This window comes from Convolutriloba macropyga, chromosome 1, assembly GCF_964194025.1.
Source record: "Convolutriloba macropyga chromosome 1, txConMacr16.3, whole genome shotgun sequence".
Taxonomy (NCBI): domain Eukaryota; kingdom Metazoa; phylum Xenacoelomorpha; order Acoela; family Convolutidae; genus Convolutriloba; species Convolutriloba macropyga.
This window is the reverse complement of record NC_134468.1, coordinates 50,033,331-50,051,491: the sequence shown is the minus strand read 5'-3', so window position 1 is coordinate 50,051,491 and position 18,161 is coordinate 50,033,331. Positions and strand designations below refer to the sequence as shown.

The 18,161-nt window shown below is 36.8% G+C and overlaps 1 protein-coding gene across 2 annotated transcripts in view; it reads right to left on the bottom strand.

Annotated features, from left to right (window-relative positions):
* Positions 1 to 18,161, bottom strand: part of LOC142340055 (myophilin-like) — a 44,477-nt gene that overhangs the window by 22,671 nt on the left and 3,645 nt on the right. For both annotated transcript variants that reach the window (XM_075390461.1, XM_075390470.1), the window contains one exon: positions 13,051 to 13,136. In XM_075390461.1, coding sequence (XP_075246576.1) covers positions 13,051 to 13,136 — 86 coding nt within the window. The remainder of the gene's footprint in view (positions 1 to 13,050; positions 13,137 to 18,161) is intronic.

Sequence of the window (18,161 nt, the reverse complement as noted above, 5' to 3'; positions counted from 1 at the left end):
TCAACCCATACTTTTTCGGGTTGTTTGTTTTTGATCATCTTTTTGAATGCTTCAGCTGCTTCGGTTGCGTACTTTGTTTTCATTGGTTCCACTCGTAAATATCTTGACAAACAATCAACCGCTACTAGAAGATACTTTATATTGCGGTTATACTTTGCCAGTTTATCAACGTGTGCCAAATCCAGAGACCAAATTTCGTTGATGTCTTTTACAAAAACTTTAAGCCTGGGAAAAATCGAATTGAACGGTACTTTGTGAAAGACGGCTTTGTCTCCAAATAGGACTGAATTTTACCTAGAGGGAGCTTGCTTTGCGTCTGTAACCGCTTTATGCTTCCATACGATGCTGGTCCTTTTAAATAAAACTGATCCAATTTTTTTACTTCAGGAAAAGAAAGACCACATCTTCTGACTGGTCTCTTCTTCGTCTGTCGTTTGGTCCGGTTCTTCTTTATATCTTTTTTGGGTTGGTTTTGAGCCACTGTGTTGTTCTCTACTAGAGAAGAGCTCTTGCCGACTGGGTTGTTCTCTACTTGGGAAAAACTCTTGTTCACTTTCAGACGAGGCTTCCAAGATTTGCTTGGCATGTGTATTTGCAACAAGATGAGGTGAGATATTAAGAGCAATTAAAATTTTGGAGTATTTTTCAATGTCAATTTTTTTAGTTGGTTGCTGCAGATTGTACAGAAATGTTGAAGCTTTAATGCCCAGTCTTTCTTTATTTACGTGAAGAACGTCGTTCGACTCTACAGTTACTGTTTCAGATTGGTTAATCAAGTCAAGTATGATTTTTGATCTTTTGATTTGGTTTTTATTCATAAAATCTAGCTCTAACAATATGGAGTCGAAATCTTCGCTTTTTCTTTGTTTTTTCACTACTGGTTCAATCTCGCTGTCTTCGCTCATGGGTTCTGTTTTTTCCTCTTCTGCTGTTTCAATCATTTTGTCTGCAGTCTCAACTGGTTCAACTGCTCTCTCTGGTTTTTCCATTGAATTCGACTGGTTTCTTTGCAAAAGAGACAGCTGTGCAGCTTTCTGTTTGTAAAGGGGATTGTCCAAAACTTCTTTTTTTACCGGTTGATGTGAAGCAAACATTCGTTTTGGAATTAAAATGAATTCTTCGGTGTGCATTACGATTTTGTCAAATAACGATAACAAGCGAAACCAACAGTTTTGACCAAATCTGTTTCTCTAGCAAAAAGTTGCCTCTTTTCTTTCAAACTTGTTTGTTTAGACAATAGTTTTCTGAATGATTTTTCATAGCCTTGGACAAAACTTTTTCGTATTGGAACATTACCATTGACAATGTTGAGCAAACATTCGCAAAGGAATTTAATGAAATGATTTGGAGCTCTCTCTATCTTCTCTTTTAGTTTTGTGTCCGATAAGTTTAGCAGCTGCCCCAGCATACAAACTTCTTTCTCTCTCATCGCTTAAACTTGTAATAACGGCTTTAGCTGATGGCAGATAAAAAATTGATGGTCCTGGAGGAACAATATTTGAACAGTAGCGCAAGACGTCTGATGTTTTGGGATCCAAATCAATTAATAAATGACCAAACGGTTCTTTAGTTGCCAGCTCATAGCTTTCTTTTAAAAATTGAGAGTTATTCAACTGTCTACCAATAAAAGTAATCTGTTGTGTGTCACGCGGTGATTTAAACAATATGATATGTGTTGTATTTAGATCAATTGTTCTGGACCATCTGCTTTGCTGGAACAAATTGTGTTTAACATAAATTACACTGATGTTTCTGTGTCGCCCTGCGGTTGCTAATTTTGAAAATTCTTTGTCATTAAAAATTTCTTCACATGAGTCATCGAACACAAGGAGGCAGTTGTCTAACTCTGAAATGAGTTCAAAATTAGAGAATTTTTTAAAATGTATGTTCAGTTTCTTCTCTAACGATTGGAATTTGGGCTGATCGTGCTGATAAAAATAATAAATTGTTTGAAATTCTGGGAAAAAAGTGCCAACTAATAACATTTTGAAAATGAGCTCAGTTTTCCCGCAACAAGATGGCCCGCAAACAGCCATGAACAACCGGTCAGAGGTGGAAATAATTTTATTCATAACTTTGGATTTGGAAGAGCGTATCCAACTGTACAAGAGAGAAGTGAAAACCAAAATGTGGATTCTTCACAGTCGAGACTGAAAAAAACCAACTTGGCGAGAGACACAGTTATAAGAAAAATTATTATTAAGATTTGTGTAAAGTATACAACCTCTGATCGAGGCAATCTCGAATTGCAAAACCTCCAAGATCGTCTTTCTTGGTGGTCAGCGTCAAAAACCATGTCAGTTATGCCTCCGCCCGAATCTAGTTGATCTTCGGTTTGACTCATTTTGAAACAAAATTATTCAAAAAATGAATTGCTTTTCAAGAATGTTACATATTTATTCAACAATAAAAAATTCATACAAAACATATCCAGAGTCGTTGTCTCCTTGTTTGTAAGTGATTGTATAGTTTGCATTCATCGAATCTTGTTTATCTCTAAAAACAATTGACTCTACATTGTTCTCTTTAATCAGCTGCTTGATTTCATCGGGAAGAGTCTCATCGTCCAGAGACATCAGAATTGGCACTGCACGCTTGGGCGTAGGTAAAGGGGTTAGTTTCAACCTTTTCATTTTCTCTTGTAAAGACATGGTACAATTGAAAGTACTCCAGTAGAGAAAGATACTTCTTGAAAGCTTCTATTTCAGCACCAGCACACACGATCTGCTGTTTTCTTAAAACTGTTTGCCCTCTTGTGTCAATTTTTTCTTCCTTGATAAGAGTAACCGTTAACTGATTTTCAGGCGTTATGCAACTGTAAACTGTCAAATTTGGAGACAAATTCACTTGAAGTAGAGACGGAGCTGGTTTCTCCAACCGACGATTCATTCGTCAGCCACTGGTAAAAAAGTTTTGCCTTCTTATTGGCACAATGCTTGCTTCTTTGTCGTTTTGGGCAACTCAATGCATGTAACTTACAAACTGGTGTCTCCCGATATAATTTCAAGTGTTCAATTTTTGGGCAAAACAAAGTTTCCAAGTTGATAACGTTCCTCTGTAACAGCTGCCGTAAAGTTTCCGTTTTTTCTAATCCTTTTGCGTAAAAATCAGAAAAGGGAAATCGAAGAACTATACTTTGAAAAATCTGTTGCAAATAATGATAAGGGTACTCTCCTGTCTCCCACGAGAGACCATGAAGAAATTTAGATACCCACAGGAAAGATCTTTGCTCACTCGAAGAAAGTATGTTAAATGAGTTTGGAGGTAAAAACGAAATTGTATCGTTGTAATTTTTGGTAGATACCGCAAGTTCTTTTATTATAAATCCAGATTTTTTACTTCTAAAGCCTTCAAAATCAAGAACAACTGCTCCAGATTTCAACATTCCAGCAAATTGAATAAACTATTTTTGAAGGATTTTACGTATAAACAAAAAGCAATTCCAGTCACATGACCAAGGTACTCATTTGTGACTGAACAAGGTAATACGTAGGAATAGCCTGGACCCTTTTCACTATATTCATATACAAAACCGGAAGCGTCGTGAAGTATCGCATGCAGTCTCAAAACTTTGAACGATTTAAAATATTTGTCGAGGGCTGAATTGTCGATGCCAATCAAACCACCATAGGGTCGTAGTTTCAAAGCTATATCTAAATCAATCTCAGGATCCAAATGAAGACAAGTAGCTAAAAAGTATAAAAACCGTTCACCGTATTGTGAATATTCTTTTTCGATTTCCTTATAAGTTTTGTGAATACTCTTCAAATCAACTGTAGCAATTGTAGCCATATGATTTTATGAACGCTCACTCAAAAATGACTCTAGTCAGGCTTTTCCGCACAACCTACATGCCAATTTACATGTATCACGCACGGCCGTTGTTTTACATGTAGCGCCGCCAAGGATAACCCCCTATTATCACACGTATTAATTCGAAGGATAACCCCCCCTATCTTAGTACCCTATTATCTTACTACTGACATCCTTTACCGATTAGAATTTTTGTAAGGCTTGCGTTGGCAATGAATGTGAAAACAATATAGTGAAAAACATGTATTGGATAACATCGTGACATGAGTTTTTTGTTACTTGTCAGCTACCACAATAAATACATTGTTACGATAACGGTTAATCTTTTTCTATACACAACTTAGCTGCGCCGTAACGACTGGAAGGCTCAAAAGTGATATGTTTCAAGGAATACCCTGAAGGCTTTTAGAACCCATGTTGATTCAAAATAATCAATTAATAGTTATGCCACTCAGAAGAAAAACAAACAACTTGACATGTCATCGCGATAGGTCCCAGTGGAACTAGTCAAGTGATGACCAGCACACAATACTAGGAATATCAGGGGGTGTATGACAAAAAGTGAACGAGAAGGAGCAATTGTTTGCGTTTACAGTGGTTAGAAACAAAACCCCTATGTAAGAAATAATTCTGTCAATTGTGATGAATACCGATAATGCAATATTTTGTTCAGTTCTGCCAACGCATTTATTACCCTTTTTTATAAACCAATTAAATCGAAAGTTAGAAGCGGTCAAATATGCATCTTTAACTCTAAAATTTTTTCACTGCATATACCGCCAAAAGCTTGTAAGTCTTAGAAAAATTCAACACAGTCACTGCGTATTTAATGATTGGTTCCTGTCATACATGATAACCATATTCCTAGCCTAGTTCAGTAAAATTTATAACAATGAACTTAATTTATTGGTCATATTTTAAGATGTTAAGTTCAGTTCACGAACACCCTTCACCAGTTATTGTTTCAAGTGTATGTCAACCAATAAACTTCCCTCACTGGCAACTGTTATTTGTTCAAGTACCTGTTAAAGTATTTGTTCAATTGGTGTTCAAGTACCTACTAAACTCATTCTGTTCATCTTGCTTCTCGTGTACAGTTGCCCAATTCAACATTTAACTTTGACAACCGTATCCACTCTCAGATATCGCGAAACAGAATTAGTAAGTTGATTTGCTAAGCAAATTAATATATTTTTAATTGTTAAGCGAACACACAAGGGATATACAGTACACAATTCGATTACTGTACGACGCGGTGCAGCCAGCTTTTCACAAGCGGACCCCTTTAGTCATCGAGTTTTTCTACGAGAAGCCAAGCTCAGACCCTCCTCTCAAGTGGGAGAAATGGCGAACTCAACTAAAGCTAGCCCTCTTGGTAAAAGAGAACATCACTCTCCATACACTAGTAGGCCTTCAAACTGAAAATGTCCAATTGCCACGCAAACCTATCTACGACGACACTATTCAAGGATCTTCAGCACAATCAGAATGGGAAAGAAAAGCTCGAAATACGCACCCCGAAAAGAACGGGGAAAACCTCTGCCAACGACAAATAGAAATTGGAATTATGTGTGAGGATAAACCATGGAACCAAGGGGATCGAAAAACGGTATCAATGATATATCTTAGCATTGGAACAGAAGGGAGACGACGAATCAACAACAGTCTCAACCCGCATCTCGTGATAGATACCCTAACTTGAGCAGAGCTTATGGCGTTTCATTGAAGAAACTTTTATACGGCCCCGAAATACAGCTTCTGATTGTTACGTTTTGCTCAAGACGATTTAGGATAAAGGAGAGCGCATAGCGCATTTGTGGAATAATAAAAGAATTGTCAGAGTATTGTGTGTTGGGCAATCAAGAAAATACTTCGAAACGAGATCCATTTATCGCAAACATACAAGATAAATAAATTGAATGAGAACTCTAGACCGCGCCCAAGCCCTATGATTGGACATCAACATGGAACTCTGTAATCGCAATTAGCCGCAAATCTCCAACAGCCAATCCGCCCGGCAAGCCAATGCCATAACAATTCAACTCCCAGTTCGCAACGCCAAAGCACGACAAAATTTTCAACCGCAATTTGAAACCAAGAAACAAAACAATCGCAATGTTGGCTTTCTTTGGTCCTTAAATCTCAAGGATAAATGTGTCACGAACGTCAGAAACTTGCAATAATTGCGGTCTACAGAATCACTTTGTGCGAGTCGCAGAGCAGAATCTTATTCCCAACGAAATACTGGTTCTACTGTAAATGCAATAGAGAATTTAGAGAGTACGTTTAATTCCGACAATACAGTAAACGCCATCATTGATAACAAGTAGAATCATTAAATCGAATCAGATTATGATAGCTCAGAAGATGACATGGTTGCCAGCATCGCAAGCTCGTCTCTACAAATTGAACCTCTAAACACAACACTCACAGTAAGCAACATATATATCGGACTTTTCATTGAATCGGGAAGCGTGTGCAGCATTCTGAATGAGTCTGTAGTCACTTAAATAGAGAACAATTCCCCTCTTGCACGATGGTTAAAAACAGTACATGCTAAGGACTTCAAAACTTTTTCCAATGAACTAATTCCTCTAATAGGAATCATAGAAACTCCAGTATCCAGTAATAGTTGGCGAATAGAGGACGCAGTTTTGTGGTGGTACTTGATGGACTAAAACCACTTATAGGTCGAGACCTCCTCGACGCTCTTGGCATCTCTATCAATCAAACTTTAAATTTCACCGAAAGTATTATTGTCAACCACATTACCACACAATGGCAAATTGAGCTTCGAATACCAGAACATTTTCCTAAATTATATATCCTCCTTGGCTGCTAAAAAATAGATATTGTGAAATCTAAATTTCACCGAACTTCCATAACATTCACCGAGATCAAACCATAAAGGTAACAATTGATTTAGAATATTTTTGATAAATCTTTTCAAAAAAATAAAAACCAAATGCCTAACATAAACAAATTAATAGACTCTATATTTTTTGATAGTTTATTTATATAAGTTATTACAATTTTTTGATAGTAAAGGAAGGTTCTGAGGATGAGCACTTTAAATTGGTCGACTGTCTTACACAATTTTTTTCAGATAACCTCAAAAAAAATTTAACAAAGTATCTTTTCGCAAAGTCTTAAGTCTTATGGCTCGGATATAATATAACTCAATGAAGTTTCTTGCCTCTAAAGTCTAACAAATCAGCCATTCGTGCACTTAAATCACAAAAGATACTTAAAAAGAACTTAGGTCATTTCTTGGTTCTATACATTATCTTAGCAAATTTATACCTAACCTAGCCCATTTGTGTCATCAGTTACAAGCCATTCTTAGAAAATCAGAAAAATTCATCTGTGCAGATCTACATACTACCCACTTTAATGCCATTAAAATTCGCATCACAGATCACACTGAAAACGTTTTTAACCCTCATTTCGAAACACCTGTCAAATGTGATGCCTCTCGCTCGCGCTTCAATCATTACTGATCATCGGACACTTCTATCTATACCCAAAGAACACCACTATAACAAATCATACAATAGTCGTTTGTCACGTTGGGTGGACCGCTTTTTTACCATTTCATTTTAAAATATAATATCTTCCCGGCGCTAAAATGGGTTTATAGGATTACACATCCCGCAATCCACAACAACCAGCAAAAAGCTCACGACGAGGAATTTTTAATCGCAACATTGTCAAATATTAATGGTGAAACTATACAAAATTCAAAATTTATTTCAACCACTCATTTAATAACCTTTTTTTGCAAAAAACATTTACAGAGCCAAATACAACAAGAAATTCACTCATTGAGAATTCCACATTTTCTTACATTGATTGCGCATCGCCTGTACGCACAACTTTCCATTGTCGGTCAAAGCACGACTAGAAAAATAGCCTGATATAATTCCCGAATTCAGATTACAGATCATTCACCGTGTGTTCTTTTGCTTCAAAACAAATTTATGCCCGTCACGCAAATCACTATATCCAATTCAAACTCATTTAATCCCTGTATTTTAAACACCACTCGCGCATCGCGCGTACACTTGCATTCAAATACCAATCCAGACATAGCTCAAATAACAGGTACAAATTACTCCGTAATGAAAAAAGTAAATTATTACCCCATTCTGCGCCGCAAAACAATGAATTTGCGTCTGTCGCTTCTACAAACCCACTACTTTTTTTAAAATGTTGTATTGACAACTTGTCAATAACACCCGCACAGCACATTCCTAATAGTGCTAGTACCTTATTTAACTCAATTATTTCACGTGCTTAATTGGTAAAAATATAAAAGCTGCTTTTTGACCATTCTAACGCTGAACATCACTTGCTCAGCAATTCAATCACTACAACGCCCGAATCTATTCAAACATCTTAAAATTCATCAAATATGGATAAAACATCATTCTTGAGAGGCAAATTCCACACCTCTTCAACACGAGCTTCGCCCCGCGTATCAATTACGACTGACACGATAGCCAACATTCCCCGCAGATCACCCTCCAACTGAAATATTAGCACTCTGGTCACTGATAGCCCCCAATATCTCTCATTTGATAAAGTGGGGAGAATCTTTTTTAAATCACTTAATGCATCCCTCACAAGTGAACACGCGGTACTTAAGGGAATAAGTGGTTTAATTCTATGGCTTTGAGAAAGACGACTCTTCAGGCAAATCTACGAATTCTTGCCCAACTAGCGTCAAATACCACAGAAGTCAGAAGCAAGCAGTAGACAATGAATCACATCAACCAAGTGTGATTCAATTGATTGTCGACATCGCTACTCAATTGGAAACTATTCGAAATCCGATCGCTTTTTCGGTCATCAGGATCGTTTCTTCAGCAGACACAAGGATTCGCCCAGCAGATCAAAGCCCAGATGCAATCAATATGAATCTCGACGAAGAAATATTATAAAAGTAAACAATAAGCTACAAACTATTGAACTCCCTAAATTTTTACCAACACTAGCTATTCATATCCAGTACGTAAATGGTTAGTTTTATTTAACCGGTGAAATTTGTGCAATTTAAAATTTGTTAACAAAGGGGAATTGTCATACCTGATATCCTTATTCTTAATCTAGTGCAGTAAACTTTAATACAATGTACCTAATTTATTGAAAATCTTGTTTTAAGAAGTTAAGTTCAGTTCACTAATAAACTTGACCAGTTCTTTTTTCACGTATAAATCTTGCATTAAACTTCCCGCATGGGGAGCTGTTATTTCTTCATGTGTTTCAAGTACCTGTTAAAATCATTCTCTTCATTTTTGCTTCTCGTGTACAGTTGCTCAATCCAACAATTAACTTTGACAACCGTCTTCATTCTCAGATATCGCGAAACAGAAATAATAAATTGAATTGCTAAGCGAATCACTATATTGTTAATTGCTAAGCGAACGCGCAAGGGATGTACAGCGCACACTGCAAGTAGTGTACGACACCCTCCTCTGAAGTGTGTGAAATGACAAACTCAAATAAGGCTGTAACTCTTGGTCTAAGAGAACATCAGTCTCGATACAATACTCGGCCCTCGACCTGAAAAAGTTCAATTGCCACGCAACCTATCTACGAAGACACTATTCAAGGATCTTCAGCACAATCATAACGAGAAAAACTAGCTCAAACTGCGCAACTTAAAATGAACTCAGAAAATTGCTACCAACAACAATTATTAGAAGTTGGAAACATCTAACTATTAACCATAGAACCAAGCGGATCGAATAACGGTATCAATTATATACCTTAGCATTGGAACGGTAGAGAGAATCATCAACAGTCGCAACCCTTATCTCGTTATAGAAACCCTAACTTCAGCAGAGCTTTGGCGTTTCATGGAAGAAACTTTTAGAGGGCAAAAGGAAGTAAATTGACTTTTAATTAAAATGAAAGGTAGCAATAAGTTACGTATTAGAGATGAAAAAGCCAACAGTAATGAATACTTTTGATCGGAGAGAGAATACTGTAGTCTTCTACTTCACCAATACAGAAACTTTGCATCAGATTCATATAAGGTTTTTGGTTTTATTCATAGATCATTGCTCGGCTCTTTTTAATCGCTCTCAAACAAAATTTGTATTCATATTAGTCCTGTCGGTCTTTTCTAATGCGATTTTCCGCTTGATTTATTTTTCGTCTTACCTATTTGATTTTTCGTCCTCAAAAACGGATGAAAATGTAGCGCCCAGCGGTCATTAAAAGCTCTTAGATCCCTTCAGCTCCCAAGTCTCCGAATATGCGATTCACAGGAACTGTTTTGGAGACTTATACTTATGGTGTGAAGGGCGGTTCTTAGAAGTTGACCCCACTCCAACCGTTGCCCCCCCCCCCACTGTTGCCCCCGCTGTTACCCCCTCTCAATGTTGCACCCCACCCCGCTTTTGCCCTCCCTTTGAGAGCAGTTTGCCGGATGCTAGTCAGTTATGCTTTAATTGAGCTAAATGTTGTCTTAAGGTACCCAAATTTGAGTTTACCGTAACTCAGTTGAGAAAAACTTTACTTAATTTTATGGGGACGGACGGATTCAGTGGCTGACTCGGTTTGGAAGCTGAGACTGACTTAGTGAGGGGGGGGGGGGCAAAATCAAATATCAGCTTTAACTCGATTTTCAGCATGATTACAGACTGCGTGAAAGCATGGCCTAACGATCCTTGTCTCTTTTCTACTTTGTCTAGATTTTTTATCCAAAAATGAGTCATTTTTGTTGATAAATTTCTGAACTGAGTGAGTTATATTTCTGTCCACCTTGCTCGAAATATACGATGGTTTTTCTTTTTATTTTGTCTACTCAAGAATTTGTATTTTTTATTTGAAAAGTTTTTCAGAACTTGTTTTGCTATGTTTTGTTTAATATCGAATTACGCTTTTTTATTGTTTTATTTCAATGAAAAATCAATTTGGAGTTATAAACTTAGTCATGCTGTAACAATGGAGGGAGAAGAAAACAATTTTGAAATCTCAAATTCACTGACAAGGCTTTGAAAGTGAAACTGTTGTAAGCAATTTTCCATTTTTTGAGACAATACCAAATTGCGAGCGACAATTTGACTACCGATTTCGCTCTTTTTTCTCTGTACTTTTTCTCAAATCTTTTCAGAATTATTCCGAAGTTCAAACATATGTTCTAAGTTTTCCAATTTGTTTTTAGTTTGAACCCATCAATTGAGTTTGTAACTTTTTTCTGAATTTCACAACAACTTTTTTTTGTTTATCACAAAATTGTCTTGGTTGGCTGTCTTTTGTTTTCTTGTAAATTAACTTCATTATTGATTGGTGTCAATAAATTTCTAAATCAGCCTTTGGATATTTCTATAGATATTTCTGTATAATAGGTCATGCTTTTTATGTCTTTCAGAATGTGCTTTTTGTGTTTTTCCTCAGAAATAGTATCCTTAGCGTTGTATTTTTTTGTATTGGCTATTAATGTTTATGTGACTTGAAAATTGTTTTCTAAAAAACATATACCTGTGATTTCTAATTTGACCGTTTCTGTAATTATTTTTTGTCGTCCTTTTTGTTATTCTCACTAAAAACTGGTCTCATTGGTTCTCTACTAAAACGTAAAAATCGATATATAAAAATTTTTACTACTCGCAACTTGTTCTCAAAAAATATCAGTGAGCTTCTGAGTCTCGCAAAGTTATGTAGTTTTCTTTTTGCTGTCGTATCATGTAATGTCGTTTATAACAGTTCTCTTTACATTGACGCATAACTAAATGTAAGTAAGTGTTTGAGTTCATAGTGTTTTTCATTACTTTTTTCATCTGTTTTCAAAACTCCTAGTCTTCGATTTGTGTGTCTTTTTGTTGTTATTTTTGTTGCGGCATCGATCAATCTGATTAATCATCAGATTAATTATCGTTTGGTAATGACGCCTAAGTATACAACCCATCCGTTTCAACCCATAGCCAACGCGTTCTAGAATTTTGAAGCAACCTGTTTTGAAAAACAAGCAAATTTGTGAGTTTTGCCCCCTTTTTCAATGTTATTTTATTGTCTTAAGAATTGTCTTATAAGTAAGAATTCTACTCCGATGAAGCTTATTAATGATACGATTTCATTATGGTGACTTTTTGACTTTCACTCTACTTCATACAAAATAAATTAGTTGTTTTTTGAGTTCCTATTGATTTTTTTTTGGTTTTTACAGTTTTGTATTTTTCTCAAAAACGATAATTCTCATTCACCGTGTAGTAAGGTTAATCAAGTTATCGGCTTTCATTTTTAACTGCCCCGTTCAATAATTTAGGTACAATTTGTTTTTCAAATGTTTCTGGTGGATTTCTGAATCTCGCCTTCATTTGTTGTTCTGTTGTCTCGTTTTCACCAAAGTGAACTGCTAATGGTTGGTTGATGCCATCTAAATTTGTATTTTATGCTGTGGTTCAGGACTTTAGCACACGATATTTTTTCTGTGATTTTGACGCCACCTGATTTTTAAAAAGTTCTCATTTTTGCGAAATTTCTCAGTGTTTCCCCTTTTTCCATTAACCTTTTTTTCATTTTCAACTAATTTGTTGTGTTGTGTTGTGTATGGACGCTTAATAACAATAATGAGATCAAGTTTTGTTCGTATCCATTTTTTGACATTTCTAATTTTAAGATAAAGTTTTTAAAACATTTTTACAGATTTGTTTGTGTTTGTTTATTTTTGAGCAAATGAGCTTTGTTGACTTTCATAGTTCGATGTTGCCAGTAAGATGTTGATTGTCAATTCCTTATAGAATTCATTTCATCGGATTGTAATTCAGTACTTTGCCTGCTGTTTTCTGTCGTCCCTTCAGATTCGTGCTGTTACATTTTGATAATGCGCGCATAAATCAAAGTAACTTTTTTGGCGTCTTCTACCACTCAGTAGCTTTATTTTGGTGCTGCGTTGGTGCTGCGTATTTTGTGCTGGCAAAATCAAGTGTTTCCTCGACAAAATAGGTTTTTTAATGAAAATTTTATTGGGGTTGATTTCATTTTTTGAATCAAACGTTTTGACCAGTTTCGCTTTTGTTCAGTCTTATTTAAAAAAGTAACTTCACTGCTTTTAACATTACTGCTTTAAATATGTTATTCTCTTTGAAAACAAATTTGGATGAACTGGGTCGGAACATTATGTGCCAACAAACATTACCGAGCCTCCCGTGATAATGAGGCCTTGTTTAGACATGTAATTCTGTCGTCAGATTAAACGATGATAAGTCGAACTTCAGTGGTGAATACCTTTTTGACAGATCCATCTTGTATGCAGTTGATCAGATTGCACAGATACACACCATCTCTCAGGGTCTCTTGGAGCTCCTGTGCACCTGAAAAAATTACATCTACGGCTCTATACGAAGTAAATTGTGGTATCCTATATGTTTACCATGCAATACCGGAATATATAACTGTAATGATAACAAAAAATAGCAGGACAAAGCGTTAACAAATCGAACAAACTAAATTATTAAGATTGAAAGCCAAAAGACGTCAACTAGTGCAGGTAAAATTCAAAATGTTTTCTATACAGGATAATTGTCAAAGTTAAAAAGCCATTACCTGTAAACTCAAAACTTTAAACAGCTCCACCTCATTAAAAAACAATATTAAATTTTGTTATTGAGACTAGAGTAGTGAGTCAAGAAAAAGATCAATTGAAAACGGCAGAACTGAAAATAATTTTGCCAACATCCTCTCCAATATTTTGTTAAACACATAGTGTCAAAAAATATTCTATGACGAACTGTCAATAAAGCAACTAAGTAATAATACCACAAAAAGAACAAAAAATGGACGCAAAACAACATATGATCTAACAGACTCTTCCAACAGCAAAGTTACAAAAGATGCCCTCTATGTGGATACAGTCACAACTTAGGAAAATGCTACCAATTCCTCAATAAAGATATTAACGAAAGACAACAAACAGTAAGACAACCAAAAATTTGCCTAAACTGCCTGGCCGAACACCGAAAAGGACAGTGTAACAGTCATTACCGATGTCGCATCTAAAACTGCAACGGATTTCATCACTCAACAATTCACAGAAACAACTTGAACAGTTCACAATCATTTCCACCAACTCAGCAACAGCAAAGGAACCAACAGCAACAACATCAACAACAAACAAACAACCATGTTCAAAACCATTTTGCAAACTATTGTCACAACAATCGTGGTCAACAGAACATCGGATACCAAACACAGATAACCGCAAACAGATCACAGTTTCATCCACATGGATTCAACTATAGAAGAGTGGTTGGTTACAATCATAACAACAACACACGTAATGCCTGTAGCCATAACAATAACACCAACCGTTTGAATCAGAATTACAATCTCGACAACAACAATGGAAGCACCTTGAATTGAAATTATAGCAACCCGAACAATTTTATGCTAAATACAAATTCGAGACAACAGAACGACGGAAATTCGCATAATCAAACAGACACACAAAATCAAAGCCAAAGGCAACAAAATTTTAACAAAAAGAACAGCAACCCACGACCACAAAATCACACATGCAGCAACAACCAAATCAGTTCCTGGATACAATCTCAAATTCAACTTCAAGCCATTCCGGTTAATCTTTACACAGATGATGTATCGATAGAAACATATGCTCTTTTGAATAGCGGGAGCAACAACACACAAAGCATAAACTCAATGGCAAAAGGACTTGGAATAAAAAACACAGATCACATTGCAGTACCAATTTCTTCACTTTACGGAGAACATATCAAAACATAAACTAAAGTCCATCTGGAAATTGGATCACTCAACAGCACCCGACCTCTTTTCAATCTACCGGTGTACGCCACTTCAGCATCTGATTTTTACTTGCCGAATGTACCCGTTGAGATGTTGAACTCTATCCGCGCCAAATACAATCATCTTAATAACATCACATTTCCCAAAATACGAGATAGCAGAATAGGAGTTCTAATAGCAGCGGATGCCTTCTTAGCAACGGAATCACTCATATTCGCAACAGGGCCACCAGGAACGCCATACGGAGTCGTGACACAGCCTGGATGGACCGTTACAGCACCAATACCACAGAAATACAGGTCAACCAGTAAAAAATAGGAGATCAATTACAACATCACGCTTTACAACAGAATAAAAAACCCGGAACAGGAAATAGAGAACGAAACGCTTCAAATGTTTTGGACAATGGAGGGAAAAAATATTGAGCGGAAAAAAGACGTTGACAGCACATGGCAGGAAAGCTCTTGAACCACTAAAAAGGACGACAAGACACAACGATTCTCGTTATGAGATCGGAGTACCTTGGAAAGATGACACTAAACTACCGAACAACTACTTTCTGGTCAAAGCACAATTACAACCGCTTGAAAACCGATTTCAACAGGAACCAGACTTAGTTTGTCGTTACAACCAGACCATCGAAGCAGACATCGAAAAAAGATTTGTTGAAGAGACACAACGTCAACCCAATTTCATGAATTCACAACTTTGGTATCTCTCACACCACCCTGTTGAACTTAAACTGAAGAAAAAGGTAAAACGAGTCACAAATGCAGCTTCGGTATACAAAGGACATTCACTTAGCAAAGCTCTTTTGACCGGACCGGATCTACTATGCAGACTTGTTGGACTTCTTCTGAGATTTCGACAGTACAAAATTGCAGTAACCGGTGATATCGAAGCGATGTTTATGCAAGTTGCCATACGATCACAGGACCAAGACGCACTCAGGTTTTTGTGCAACAAAGATGAAGAAGACAAAATTTTCAAGTACAAGAGACTAATATTCGGTGCAACTTGTTACCCTTCATGTGCAGTATGTATAAACTCCACAGATGTGCAGAAAATAATAAATCAGGCAATCCCATATCCTACGCAGTCATAATAAACAATTTCTACATGGATGATTACCTTCAAAGTTTCAGGACAACCGAAAACGCAGCAATCACAAAAACAGAGCTAAAGGATACGTTACAGAAAGGTGGCTTTAGGCTTGCAAAGTTTTTTAGTAACGACCTAAGCAAGGTCATGAAAAAAACTAGAGAAAATGCAGACACAGTGAAAGAGCAACGTATTTTACGACAAATGTGGAATGCAAACGAAGAAATTTTCATCTTCAAAAGATCAGACTTGAAACTGGAAGTCAAACGCATGCAAAAACGTCAATTGCTGTCAGCCGCCGCTTCATTGTTCGACTTGGAATCATCACGTCGTTTTCTATTAGAGTACGACGCATTCTTCAATCGATAGTAAAACAAACCAAGAATTGGAATAAACAGATGCCGAGAGATTTCCAACACGATTTGTGGGTAGACGAATATGAACGGATGCCAGAATTTTCTTTCATCAGATGTCTGATCCCCATTTCAGATGCTAAGCAAGAACTTCACATGTTTTGAGATGCATCCAGTAAAGCAATAGCAGCGACAATGTACATTAGATCAAGCAGCGCAGAAGAAATAACAACTCAATATGTTCTTAGCAAAGAAAGAGCTACACCCATTAAAACAACAACCATCCCGAAGTTAGAACTTGAAGCAGCAGCTATGGAAGCAGAACTTGCTTCCTGTGTTGGAAGCGAAATAACAGTGCAATTTGACAAAATGCAATTCTAAACAGACAGTATGGCCACTTTAGGTTGGATTAAATCGACAAAGCACCGAAAAATTTGTAAAAAATAGAATGGCAAAAATTTTAGCAAACTCTCCGTCAGAACAATAAAATTTTTTACCTGGTAAAATCAACCCTGCAGATCTCGGAACAAGACGACTATTCTTAACAGAATTGAAAGAAAAATGGCTTTTAGCGCCAAAATTTCTACTAGAAAATCCTGTTCCAAGTTTTCAAAGTGATCAGCAATTTACAGCGACAAACATTTTACGTGCAGAAACTGCAGATACAGTTTTACACATTAACGATTTCTTCAGTTGGAAAAAACTTTTGCGACGAACCGAAACAGTAATGTAAACAGTCAATATCTTCCGAAAACGACCAGTCACAAACAGTTATGAAGACGCACGAAATCTTCTATTGAGACAATCACAGCATAAAATATTTCTGAAAGCATAAGAAACCTTGAATGGGAAAATGAACTACACAAAAAGGACAAGTTACTACAGATCACTCCCTTCCTGGACAAAGATGGTTTAATACGAGCAAGAGGCAGATTAAGGCACGATAATAAACCCTACAGCCAGAAACATCCAATTATTCTTGATATTAAGAATTATATTACTAAACTAATCATTAAGCAAGCCCACAACGACTGCAGACATCTTGGAATAGAGTTCGTCCGAGCACACATGTTGCAAGATTTCATCATTATATGACTAAGACAATTTTTGAAAGAACTAAGCAAAAGGTGTTTCGTTTGCCGACGATGGAGAGCACAAAATTTTACACCCCAAACGGCCGACCTCCCCAGTTTCCGGTTCGCAGAAGCAGAAAAACAATATCCTTTTCTAAATGTTGGGTTAGACTTTTTCGGACCCTTTTACATACAGCACCGAAATCGCAAATTGGAAAAACAATATGTATGTCTTTTCGCCTGTCTTGTCACTAGAGCTGTGCATCTGGAGGTTTGTCAGACATTGGACACAGACAGTTGCCTACTAGCTATCAGAAGATTTGTATCGCGACAAGGATATCCCGAATTAATCAATTCTGACAATGGATCAAACTTCACATCTGCAAAAAAGATGTTGGATCTGAACAAAATCAGTGTTGACAACAACTATACCAAGTCACAGTTACAGCAGCAAAATATAACATGGAAATTGAATCCACCTCTAGCCCCTCACTTCGGTGGGATATGGGAAAGGCTAATTAAGTCTGCTAAACGCACTGTGCTCATATTTTTAGGCAGCCAACAATTGAACACCGAAATTTTTCAGACAATTGTAGCCGAGACTGAAGGACTTCACAACTCCAGGCCAATTACATATGTCTCCTCAGACACAAATGACGAAGAAGCTTAAAACCTAATCTTGTTTAATTGAGACGCCTTACAGCCCTTTTGCACCGCTGACATCAACCAGCCCAACACTTCGTAAAAAGAAAAAGGAGTTCCTTTACACACAAACATTACTGGATTATTTTTGGAAACGTTTGCAAAAGGAGTACACATCAGATCTTATCAGCCGCCCAAAGTGAAGAACAGAATCAGAGGAATTGAAAGATGGCGATTTAGTCTGGTTATTGCATGAGTACACTCCGAGAGGTATTTGGCCAATGGGTTGAATTGCGAAATGCCACCATGGAATGGACGGACGAGTACAATCCTTCAAAATCAAGACGTCAACTGGAGTGCTGAACCGACCAGCAGTTAAATTAGCTAAAGCTTTACACAATACTTG